The sequence below is a fragment of the Mastigoproctus giganteus genome, chromosome 4, assembly GCF_048544385.1.
Source record: "Mastigoproctus giganteus isolate SK-2022 chromosome 4, ASM4854438v1, whole genome shotgun sequence".
NCBI lineage: Eukaryota > Metazoa > Arthropoda > Arachnida > Uropygi > Thelyphonidae > Mastigoproctus > Mastigoproctus giganteus.
Window position 1 is genome coordinate 147,034,349 of NC_143578.1, and position 13,044 is coordinate 147,047,392.

The following is a 13,044-nucleotide window of genomic DNA, read 5'->3' on the forward strand; positions in this document are numbered from 1 at the left end:
TGTCTGCTGGAAATATCCATATTTCTGGCAGTTAAAGCAACGAATGGGATTAGGGATATAAGGCCGAATTCGGTAGTTTAAACACCAGCTTTTACTGACGATGGCAAATCTGGAGTGCTGAAATTAAAATTATGGATCGATTTGGTTTTCATCTTTTTTAGTCATTATACATTTGGCGTTGATTACTTTGATTGCTCAGTTCTTGAACTAATTCCTCTTCAGACACTATAATTAGGTCGCATTCTGTGATGAATTTAATTTGGACGAATTTAATGTATTATGTGGGGCGATAGATTCTGACAGCCCACCAAATGTTGTTTTGAGAATGTTTTGAGGTGGCTGTTTCAATCAGGTCTCCGGATTGCAGTCGTTTAACCATTTTTGGTGTTTTCAAATATCTTCGGATAATTCGATAACTTTTTCACAGGGTAGATGTAAAGAGAGTATCACCAGAAATTTTGGCATCTCATCCCACTGCGCTTCTCTTCGAAGCCTTTTCGGTTGATTAGCCTCTTGATATCAGGCATTTCCGTTCTTGAGATTGTAGGCTCTAATGGTGGAAAATTGTTCACACCCATACTTGCTGCTTTTAGCCCTGGGAGAGGGACTTTCTTCTTCCAGGTTATCGGCCCCGCCACATGGAGGCAGGAGCGGTGCCAACCAGTGACCAAGCGATCATGAAAAATAGGAAAGCAGTACGTAGCTAGCGAAGGTAGCAGTAAAGTTGCAGGTGGGTTGGCAGTAACGTTGCTAGCTGGTTAAACAATGACGATGCTAGCGAGAGAAGCAGTAACGTTGCCAGCGGTCAGCAGAAACCCTGCCAGCAGAGGAATATTAATGAAAGAAGCTAGTACTCGCCCTAGACAAACGCCAGAAAATCGCACTAGAAATCTCTTGGAAACTATCACTGGTACTCCGGGCCATGCAGTGTGGCTATCAGTTTTCGTCTCAACTAGAATGATGCTAGAATGAAGCCGTCTGACCGATTGCCGTGAGTCCACTAGCCATTCCGAATCCTTCTAGATGAAGAAGCGCGACATTTTTCCTATTTTCACTTGTGGAATGAATAATCAGGTATCTAGGTGTTGGACTTGATGCATCATCAGTTCAGCATCGTTTTCTGAGGTACCATTTTCTGATTCCATGTTATTATAATTTTCTGGTAAGGACCTGTTGGGATCCCAGAAGAAGAATTTAGAGTATCAGTATTGATAATGATTTTTAATTTACTTAAGAGCAAGGGCTCCCCACTCATCATGGACCACAAACGGTATGCCCACTACCCGGTAAGCAATAAATGCGCTCATGAATGGGATGTCAGGCACCATACCCACATCACTGCTAGCCCGAATCCTGTCCCTTGGACCATGAGGGTAGGTGCATGGCATTGGCAAGGGTGATTCTTGCAGCCCTATTAGCCAATTGATCGTGGCTGAGCCATGAAGGACCACCCGTCTCGTCAAAGCAGGCGCCACACTGGTGTGTTGAAGACGGACTCCTCAATCAACAGGAACCCTCTTTTTGAGTTTCGAAGGGTGGCAGCACACGGCAAATACTCGGATTCCTATGGTGTTAGCCTGGAACCTAAGCTCTGGGCGTTGAATCGCAATGATGCTAATCGGGAAGACCAGCAACATCTATAGGAGGTTCCTTCACCACGTGCTCACCTCGAGGGGTATTCTTCTGGGCCTTCTTAATGTTTTTAAGAAAGTAGACGTACTTAAAAATATATATAATTATCAGAGAAACTATAAACTCAATCGCAGGAGAGAAAACACTCCTAAAGCTCACAAGTATATTTTGGCACCTAGGACCATTGGAAAGTTTGTGTGTCCAGTGTCATGTGATCGTCTTTCTGAGGAAGGATCTATTATTGATTCATCTGGGTCGGAATTATTATCGATATTAGTGTTCGTTAATATACTAACGTTTGCCTTAGTTGGAGCGGAACTAGTTTTCATTTTTATAACGTTAGATAGTGTGTGAGTTTAAACTGGTGGCACTCTTATTCCAGAATTATTGGCTCTGTCTACAACCATCTGTTGTCTCAGGCATAAATAGCAAGGTTCCCTCCCCCCCCCCCCAGAAACTGGGGATTTTCGTCCAGCAAAAATGCAAATCGACCAGAGAACTCACGCAATTTACAGACAAAATAAATATGGGTAGATGTAATCATTTACAGGGGACCCTAATATCATAATTTTGTTTTTTTTTACTACACTGTTTCTTGGTAGTATATACCGAGGTTAATGAGAGCGTTGATCGGGCCCAATATGCAGTGGATATGATTGTGAGAACTGAGACTTCAGTTTGTGATTTCTTGACTGATATATTTGGTTGCTGCTGCATATGTGAGTTTTGGTGCATTGAGCATAAGTTGCTTCTTTGCCTCTTACTACGTAACTTTTTGTTCTATTCTCTTATACTTTTGAAATTTTTTCGCTGTTTCGAAGTATTTTAGTATTTCACATAAGCAGTCCATTGCTTATGTGATTTTGATCCACAGTTTTGGCAGACTATCTCCTCGACAAGCTACTTTTCGAGTGGAAAAATGTTCGCATTTTTAACAGCTTATAGAATTCGATATATCTTATTCGAAAATACAAACTAAAATTAATTTTAAGTAATGGTAATCAATTATTAATGAAGATTAATGATAAGTTATTATTATCACCCTACTGAAATTCTGAAAAAAATGCTGTAAAATTTTAAACTGCAAATATGCTTTTGGATTCATTTCGGTAGTATTTTGTACAGCTTACAATTTCGGGTTTTTTGATATCATAGTTACAAATTATGATATTAGGGTCACCCATAAATGATTACATCTACCCATATATTTATTTTGTCTGTAAATTGCGTGTGTTCTAATCATAGTTAGACTTTTTAGAAGTTATCTGCATGACATCTACTTACCCAAGTGGCACTGGTTCTCAATATAATCTACTTTACTGACTGGAACAAGCCGAACATTCATGGTGTCTTTGCTTACAGTGAAAAGGTAGCAATCCATCTGTATACTGTAGTAGTTAGCAGAGGTACACACGAACCTCCTTTCTTCAATGCATCTCCGTTCACACTCCTCCAGAGTAATCTGGTGGATGACATCAATTGGAGAGACTCCTTGAAGTTCACTGTTTGGTTTTCTGTAGAACATCCACAGTTTAGAGCAGCCTAAATATACTAAAGAAACAGTTCAGTTAAGTTGAGTAAACACACATACGCGCATGAATTCTATTGAATTATAACAATAATTAAAAAGTACTTAATTTTATTTACTATACTGTACTAGGCTTTCCCTAATAAAAACTAGCATCCTCTGTCATATTTTCCAAAACATAAAGACAGATACATGAATCCCTTTATACAATATACAGGGTGTCTCAAAAATACACTGCATAACTTCAGGAATGAGTTCCTCATATGTAGACAAAAAAATATTTTATATCAACATAGTTCGAAATGCTTGGTTTCCGAGTTTTGAAGGTCTGTCTATGATGATTAACTGTTCACATCACTTTTATAGTAATTGTTAAAAATGTCCACCTTCTGCCTGAATACAGGCCTGACATCAACATCTGATGGACTCGCGAAGACGATGCCAAATTCCTGGCATGTTTCGAATTGTCTCACAACCTGCCACAATTCGATTGTGGAGAGTTTCCACATCAGCTACCGGAGTCGAATACACCCATGACTTTAAATGGCCCCACAAGAAAAAATCTAGTGGGTTCAAATCAGTGAGCGTGGAGGCCAGGCAGTTGGGCCACCTCAAACTATCCACCGACCAGGAATCTTAGATTCAGATAATTGCAGGCTAGGTGGCTGAATGTGGGGAGCACCATCGTGCATGAAGTGTGCTTGTTGACGAATGATCAGTGGAATTGTTTTTCGGCATGTTGTTTTCCAGAAAGTTTCAGTACGCCTACTCTGTGAGTGTGTTTGGAAGCACATGGGGCCCAAATAACTTATCACCAAAAACACCCGCCCAGATGTTGAGGCTGAACCGCTGTTGATACAATGGAACAATTGCATGTGGGTTTTCCTCAGCCCATACATGCTGATTGTGAAAGTTTTGGATTCCGTCTCGTGTGAACTGTGCTTCATCTGTGAATATCACTAAGGTAGGAAAGTGAGGAGTTGTACCACACTGCTGCAAGAACCACTGGCAGAACATTACTCACGCAGGGTAATCTGCTGTTGACAAGGCCTGTACCCGTTTCAGATGGTAAGGATACAGTTGGTGTTATCGCAACACTCTCCAAATAGTCGAACGTTGAACAGCCTGTTGCGTTGCTATTCTGCGTGTGCTGATTCCAGGAGTGGCATGCACAGCATCCAAAATCTCCTCCTCTACTTCAGGAGTTGTAGATCTTGGTCGTCCTCTGTTGGCAGCTAGAGGTGTAAAGGTTCCATGTTCAAAGGCGGCGATGGATACCTACAAACGTTTTCCTGCCTGGACATCTTCGTTCTGGGAACCTTTCATGGTACAAACGACGAGCCTCCAGAGCATTGTCGTCCGCCACACCGTACATAAAGTGCATATCCGCTTGCTCCTGATTTGAGGACATGGTCGGAATGGAAAACCACCAGATTCTGTCAGCACCGTGTGATGAAGAAAATCACCTGCGGGAGACAAGACATTCCGGTTAATAACTTGGGAACCAAGCATTTCCGGAACTATGTTAATATAAAATATTTTTATTGTCTACATATGAGGAATTCATTCCTGAAATTATGCCGTGTATTTTTGAGACACCCTCTATAAATACGCATAAATAACGTAAATCCATATACTGTACTTTTTACATGGATCCACTTAGTCCAGTCCAATAGGTAATGTAGCCAATGAAATTCCAATGAGTCTGAAAGACGCGCAGGAACTAAACTCCAAACTCATTAGATAAAATTATTAATTAAATCAAAGAAACAATGAAATAAAAATTTCATTTTTATTTCATTTTTATTTAAACAATGAAATATAATTAAAAAATCATAATATATTTTTAGATTTTAATAAATCTAAAATTAGATTTTAGATTTATTAAATTTAGATTTTAATAAATCTAAAACGGATCATCCCAATGGCGGTATTACCAAGCTATTTCTACCTAGTGTCTCCTATCTCAACAAACAAAGACTTCACTGGTTCTTCCATAATACCTTTCTTCTGACAGAAGATGGGTCAGTAAAAAAGTGACTTCAGGATTTTGGGCTTGTAAACGATGCCCATTGTGAATGCAGAGAACTGGAGGACTGACACTATGTAATGCACTCGTGTAACATCTATCTGGACCTACATAATCAACTGTTACTGGATCTAAATTTAACCGCACTCAGTAGGGAGAGCAACCTGTTAAAATCAAAATAAGTGTTTTTACATTTTAGCAGGTATGCCTCTGCAGTCTTCAAGAGACGCTGGTATCATTTCTCCACGTCTGATCCTATAACATAGAATCCAGACCAGATGTTCCTGAACCGACTCTGCCGCTACTCGTACCTGCTCTTCTCATCACCGGCCACAATCAGAACTGAATGAAACCACAACTGGACATCTTCCTTGCAGGAATGACGGCACTGATCTGAAAGCAATCTAACTCACACACTTTCCATTGCACACCTCCCTTGTTCTGCAAGCTGTCTTCCTTTGCCTGGCCTTCGGTGAGCTCCCAGACTAGAGGTGATTCCTACTTCTCCCTTCACACCTCTTTCCGCTGGAGGATGCCTTCTTTACTCATCCTCCTCATTTTACCTACTTTGACTCCATCACTTCTACTACACTGGCGTGCAAAACAAAAGGACCAACACTATTTCTAAAGGTTACAATAACAAAAACAAACGAAACAGCCTGTAGCCGTTCAGTAGAAAGCTGGTGCACATGCAAAAATTTGAATCGTGATGACAGGGCTCACAAACAGATAAAAGCAGCAGTTACGTGCAAATTACCGAATGGTGAGTACGATTGTTACAGATGTTCGCTTGGTTTCATACAATGCTACAGACAACGAAATGACCAGTCGACAACATCTGGATGACTTTACCCAGGATCGAATAATTGGGAAGGTCGAAGTGCGAGGAGTGTGGCTGCAGAGTTCAGTACTGCCCATAGCATCGTCTCACGTCCGCGGTTGGCCTTCAGAACGACAGGTACAGCTGTTCGAAGGGCCAGTAGTGGTCGTCCACGAAAAACAACGCCCAATATACTCCTATATTGGGTCGCTATATACTCCTGCAGGCCAAGAGGGACCGAAAACAGACAACGGGATCCATTTCAAACCAGCTGCACAAGACATCGCTGTTTACTGTGGCCAGGCGACTCCACAAAGATGGAATTTGCCCGACGTACAGTATGCTGTGTCCCTTTAACACCTGCCCAATGCAGACACTGTTTACAGCAGTCTGTCTTACTGTTAGAGCCGGATAGTGGTCTGTTCTGGTCGACATATCCCTCGGGCAACCTTGATCAGCTATTCTTGTTTGCTTCTATAGTGTATGGTGTGTTCAGGGTCTAAACGACCTAAGGGATTTCCCCCATCTCCGCATAGTCTGCATTGTCATGTGTTACAGTACGCTGTAAAGGCCGGAGGTTTAAAAGTGTATGGATGTATGGGTATATTCTTGGGTATAACGTCGTGTATCGTTTGGCTCCAAGGTTCATTTGGCCATTTAGCCACTGGGCCCCTGCTAAGGTCCAACATAGCCCACACTAAGCCCCGTGGAGGCAGACCAGGTACACCAATACTATACAAGACTTAGAAAAAGCACTATCTAAAACAAAAAACAATAAATGCCCAGATGTCGACCTCTTAGAGGCTGAGATTACCGAAAAAATTAGCAGAAATAGCACCAGAAAAATTAATAGCACTATATAATAACTGTATGATAAAAGGTATATTCCCAAAAACATGTAAAAAAGCTGTGTTAAGATTAATTAGTTGAGGATGTTAAGTCTGAAGTACTGAATAATAAAATGATGGATCTATTTGGAGTGAGATTTCCATCTTCTTTTGTCATTATCCGTTTCACATTTGTTACTTTATTACAACTGAGTTCTTGGAGAAGTTCTTTTTTGGAGACTTTAATTAGGTCTCAGTCACTGATGACACCCCTTTTGATGAATTAAAGGTTTTGTGGGGAGTAATTGATACTGTCAGCCCACCAAATTATGTTGTGTTCAAAAGGCACTCAATATTCTGAGATGGCTGTTCCAATCAGGAAGTCTTCGGATTGTAGTCTTTCACAATTTTTGGCGATCCAGCAATTGATTTCAAACATTTTTGAATCAAGAATGATGATACTTTGCCCACAGGTTGGGTGGATTGAGAATGAATCACCAAGAAATTTGGTAATTTATCATGACATTGTGCTTCCCTTCGAAACCTTTTGGGTTGATTGCAGCCATGGTCGGTGCCAGGAATTTCTGATCTTGAGTTAGAGAGCTCTAAGGTGGATAACTTCTTGAGTCCATGATGTCTCCTTTTGGCCCTGGGAGTTTCTTTTTATCAATCAGGTTACTGGCCCCTCCATGGGGAGGCGGGAAGAAGGATAGTCATTTTCAGAGAAGATCCGATTGTAGAAAATCAGTAGGGTACAAAACTCCTCTTACAGTAAATGCTTCTCTGCAGGCCTAGATTTTTTTTTATTATTATTTTATTATATATATATATATATATATATATATATATATATATTATTATTATTATTTATTTTTTTTATTATATTATTATTTTTTATTTTTATTTTTTTATTTAATTTAATTTTATTTTTATTTTATTTATTATTATACATATTTTTATTTATTTATTTATTTATTTATTATTATTTTATTTATTTTTATTTTTTTATTTATTTATTTTTTTTTTTTTTGGTCCTTCCTGGGAAGCCTGAGCTTCCCAGGGAGGGCCAAAGTTCTCAGGCCAGAGTTCTCTTCCCACTTACCTGGTCCGGCTCCCAGTGCCCGTAACTAGCAGTCTGTGGTGTTCCACAGACCCTAGGCTAAGCGGCCAGTGAACAACATAATCTGCACTAAGCAAACATGAACATACACTAACATATGCTACCTGGCCTTGACAGTACTGTCTTACTTCACAAGAGATTCAAATGCCGAGTTTTACGAAAGCACCGGTGCCGCCTGTCAAAAAACACTATGTCACTATGCAGGCCTAGATGGCACAGATGTGGGAAACTACAGGTGGCACCTTACCCAAACACCTATGCCGGCCTAGATCGAATGTAATGCACTCGATCTAGGCCTGCAGCACCGTTGGAAAATTTAATTTAATATTTCTTTAATTTCTGTTTAATGATTCTGGAAGTTCTATTAATGTAAAGGGTTGCTTATACGGGAAGGAGCGGTGCGCGAAGAAGTTGATTTTATACCGTTCTGCACCTGCTTTGATGTTCTGAAAGGAGGACGCATAGGAGGCAGAAGCAGAGATCATAGCAAATTATTCTGCAAGTGCATTAGCAACTTATTCTGTTGTAGTCTTTCCCTTTCCAGTGAAGTATCAGAGAGGACAGTCGAAATAATTTGCCATTTAGCGCCTATATTCTTGTCCAGATGATCCGTGTGATGTTCAGGCAAAAGCAATCCACGAACCACGTTTTGGTTTCCGTCTAATTTGCCTTGCAGTCTTTTATAAGCAATTAGGTTACTAGTGGTAGGATACTTGAGAAAATTATTTCAAGCGCGGTTTTCTCTTGTTTGTCATTGAAGCAATCTGTATTCCACCAGTGATTTCACTGAGTGTGCTGTCTTGTATTTTGAAATGGGGGTATTAGCTGCAGTTAGAATGAATTTGATTGGTTATGTAAGTATTTACATCATCAATAGGTTGATTTTGAACATAAAGTCTGTCTAGAAGTATTTGGGCAAAAGAGCCATCCCAGTTCGCCTTTTTAAGCTTCCAAGTGAATCAGGATTTGGAGTTACCACTGTTTGTAATGAACAAATACTAGGAAAGTGATCACTGTTAAAAGGGATCAGTTAATACCGACTATGTCATGAATGGAAGGATGAACAAATTGATAAGTCCATAGCAGAAGTAGATCCTGTACGTAAATGGATGTAAGTAGGAGATCCATAATTTAATAAATTAAGATCATTATTATTCATAAATTCCTCAAACAATTTTCCTTTTGTGTCCATTGTAGCCCCACAATGGATGGTGTCAATTAAAGACAACGAGTTGAGAATTGTATGAATAGGTTATTTAGTTCTGAGTGAGGAAGTAGTGGTAGAGATGGTGGAATATATGAATACAATGGAATATATGAACACAATTGTAACTGAAATACCAACTGCAATCCGAGCTGCGACAACTTCTAGTATGGTTGGTTCTTAATTGGATTGGCATGGATGGAATGTTAGAGTTAACAAGAACAGCTACACCTCCACGGGCAGGAGACTGTGCTCCTATTTTGTACGTACATCATATAATTTGAGAATTTTGGCGAAACTTCGGTGACAAGAATATTTCCTGTAGGCACGTATGGGATTAAATTTATCGGGTAAATTGATTGAGTAGATGATTTGGGTCATCTGAATGGCTGCATAGTCCTCTGCAGTTCAATAGTATTATATTATTCATTTAGGTTTAATTGAGGATGATTCATCTAACTGTTTTTTGTGCGAAGCATTTTTTTCGGTCTTTTTTTTTTTTTTTTTTTTTTTTTCGGAATACGGGGCGTTCATTGTCCATTGTCATGAGGTTCCAGGATGAGTTCCTCGGTTTTCTTACAATCTTCATGACTTTAATTTTTTATTATCACGCGAGACCGTTGGAGTATCATATGGGATACTAATTGGAGTGTTAGTGGCTTAACTGGTTTTCATTTTAGAACTATCTTTTCCAGCAGTTGACAAAGTTGCTTTAACCCAGTTATCTAGCGAGGTGTTGGCCGGTATTGACAGAACTGTTTGAATTGCAGTTGAAAGATACTTTCGGGTACCAGAAGCGTAGGATATAATGGTCAATATAATTTGTCGAGATGCGTGGCCAATATAATTTGTCTCCGTGCCTCAGAATAAGTGACTTTATATTCCAATTTGTATTTTTGGATTTTCCTTCCCAATTTCCACATGATTTTTAAAGGCAGGGTGGCTTCCTTTGCAGTTGAGGAAAGTGGCAGTTGCAGCTGAACAATCTGCTTGTGTATGATACTTTGATCAACAAATGGGATAGATAGCATCACCTCTGCATGCCTGCTGAGAAATATTCATATTTCTGGCATTTTAAACAAAGAAGAGGATTTGGAATGTCAGGCCAAATTCGGCAGTTTAAACATTCAGCTTTTACTGCAGATGGCAAATCAGGAGTGCTAAAAGTTAAGATGATGGATCGAGTTGGAATGAGATGCCCTTTTTTTATTATTCTTTTCGCACTGATTTCCTCTTGATTGGAGAGGATGTCTTTGAGGCCCGCACAACCCGCTGTATCCTCGTTCATCGCAAACATCCATCTTGCGTAATCCTTTCAATTCTGTCAGTGCGAGCTGGTTTGACCCGTTCGATCCCACTCTTATTAGACACTAACTTATCCTTCCAGCACATCTCAAATTCCTAAGACAAAAGATCAGAAACTACTCTGCCATGGTAACTAGGATCACAAGGCGAGACTGGGGTCTCAAGAAGTATACTCTAGCCTTAAACTACAAGACAACGTTCCTCCCAATAATTGCATACGCTTCAGCAATCTGGTACGACAAAACTGCCTTGGTTGTAAATAAGAGAACCCTGGATGCAATTCAACGCATCATTCTGCTCACTACCACCCGCGCCTACAGAACGGTGAGTAAACCTGCGCTGCAGGTGATAGCAGCAGTACTTCCACTTGATCTTGAAATCTATACTTACCTAAGGGAATAACCACCACTTTCCTGGAATTTACAATAGACCCAACAAACAACCATAAGGCAGTAAAGATCTGGCTTCAGTCTCGCCTGCTGCAGGTGTGGCAGGGAAGTTGGACAAAAACAACCAAAGGAGTCATCACCCACAAATTCATGCCGCAACTTAAAAATTATCCAAAATCGCCTACTTGGTTCTTTCCGGGGTTGCAAACACCGTACTTGCTAACTGGACACGGCCCCTTCAACGCAAAGTTAATGGACTTCGCCTTCATAGAGTACCTACGGTGTACGTGTGGAATGATCGAAACCTGGGAACACCTCATGTACGACTGTCCGCAACACGAGGATCTCAGGTGCATCTTAATCACGGGTATAAGATACCACCCCAAATGGCAAGACTTTCACCTACTGGATTCAAAGGAGGAACACAGAGCCCTGATCTCGAGAACACTTCTCAAGAAGGAGAACGCTAAATGCAATACGCCAGGAGTGAAAGACGACCAGCCAGATAACAAATCAAAACATCCTTTCAGACACACGCCGGGAATAATAATTATACGGAAGATACTAGCTGTCTTGCCTAGTGACGGTGCATTTCCTACAATGATACGAACCAACACTTGAACCAAGAAACCCTGCCTATGTACGTGTTGGTACAGTCTCTAGAAATGTGAGACCTAAGTGAAACTGACAAAATTTGTACTAACCGAGGATAGGGAACCAAAGACAGACACTCAACATGGACGGGAGACTGTCCCACGAGAGACTCTAATACCGGACATGATCTTATATGATCATGTCTCTGATCCTAGACCCTCGTAGGACAGTCCAACTGTCCTACACTACGACTGCTGCAGCCTCGCTGCCATGTAGCCAAATGGCGATCTGTACCAGCTCCCTTGTCTGGTACTTTTTTCCTTTGTTCTCCTATCTCCTCCTACGATCTTCCTATCACCTCCCTCCCCTGCAACCCCATATACTTCGCCTGGTGAGGCATGGGCATGCCTTACTGACCACCTGGGGATGCCTTCTCTATCAAACCCATACTTCTGTCTTTACCCCAGTCTTCAGTCTCTCCACCTTACTCTGACTAATACGCCAGCGTAAACACCAAACAACTAATCAAAATTGACGATTTATAAATTGAAAATTGAAACTTCAATCACATTGCTTTTTCTAAACTTGTGTCCCGCCTGTTTTTTTTTATTATTTTAATTTATTTATTATATACAAATATGCCAAAGACCAGAGTGAAAACTTAAAATTACTTGGTACCTGATCTGCCTCCACGAGGCATAGTGTGAACAATGTTGGGCTCCAGCAGGAATCTAGCGGCTAAAAGGCCAGAGGAACAACGATACATAACACTACACCCACAAATTCCAATCACTTTTAAATCTCTGGCCTTTACAGTGAACTGTTACACCTTCAATGAAAGCAACACAGAGATGGGGGAAACTGGTGCCGTTAGACACAAACATACTATACCACTCTAAGGACAAAGAAATATCAATCTCATGGATTACACAAAAGACCCAGCTAAAACAGCTAACGCAAAGGAAAAAACGCCGAGCCCACTACGTACAACAAACCTGGCAATCCAGGTGGACCAACTCCTCTAAAAGAGAGATAACGAGAAGGTTAAATCCCGATACTACCAGGGTTTATCCAGAAATGCCGAAATGGTTCTCCTCTAGCCTCCATGCCACGTTCTTCTTAACTGGCCCGGTTAAGAAGAACGTTAAGAAGTATCAAAGGGAAATTACAAGCACTAGGCATTATTGATGACCCCCTATGCCACTGTAGTTCCCCTGAAAGCTGGAGCCACTTAATATATGACTGTGAACTCTATGAGGACTTAAGATGTACTCTCTTCACCAAAATCTATGATTTTCCAAAAGACCGAGAACAGCACGTCCTTGATAACGCCAAAGACTACATTGCCTTCACGCACTTCGCTCAAGAATTGTTCACCCGACGTACGGCGCTTCCACGAACACAAAGTTGAAAACTGTACAGTACCACACACAACTCACGACGCAGCTTTCAATCACTGACTGGAGTCTCAACTGAGAGAGAAGTTCCATTAATGCACAGCAGAAGATAAAGAAACTGACACACTCAAACTCCATCAAGTGCCATCTGGCGATTCGAACTAGGTGCCTAACCTAGGCGATTCGAACTAGGTGCCTA

At 40.7% G+C, this 13,044-nt stretch overlaps 1 protein-coding gene across 1 annotated transcript in view; it reads right to left on the reverse strand.

Annotated features, from left to right (window-relative positions):
* The window catches only part of LOC150087119 (uncharacterized), a 447,878-nt gene that overhangs the window by 295,361 nt on the left and 139,473 nt on the right, over window positions 1-13,044 (reverse strand). The window contains exon 13 of the mRNA XM_090372381.1: window positions 2,917-3,183. Coding sequence (XP_090228507.1) covers window positions 2,917-3,183 — 267 coding nt within the window. The remainder of the gene's footprint in view (window positions 1-2,916; window positions 3,184-13,044) is intronic.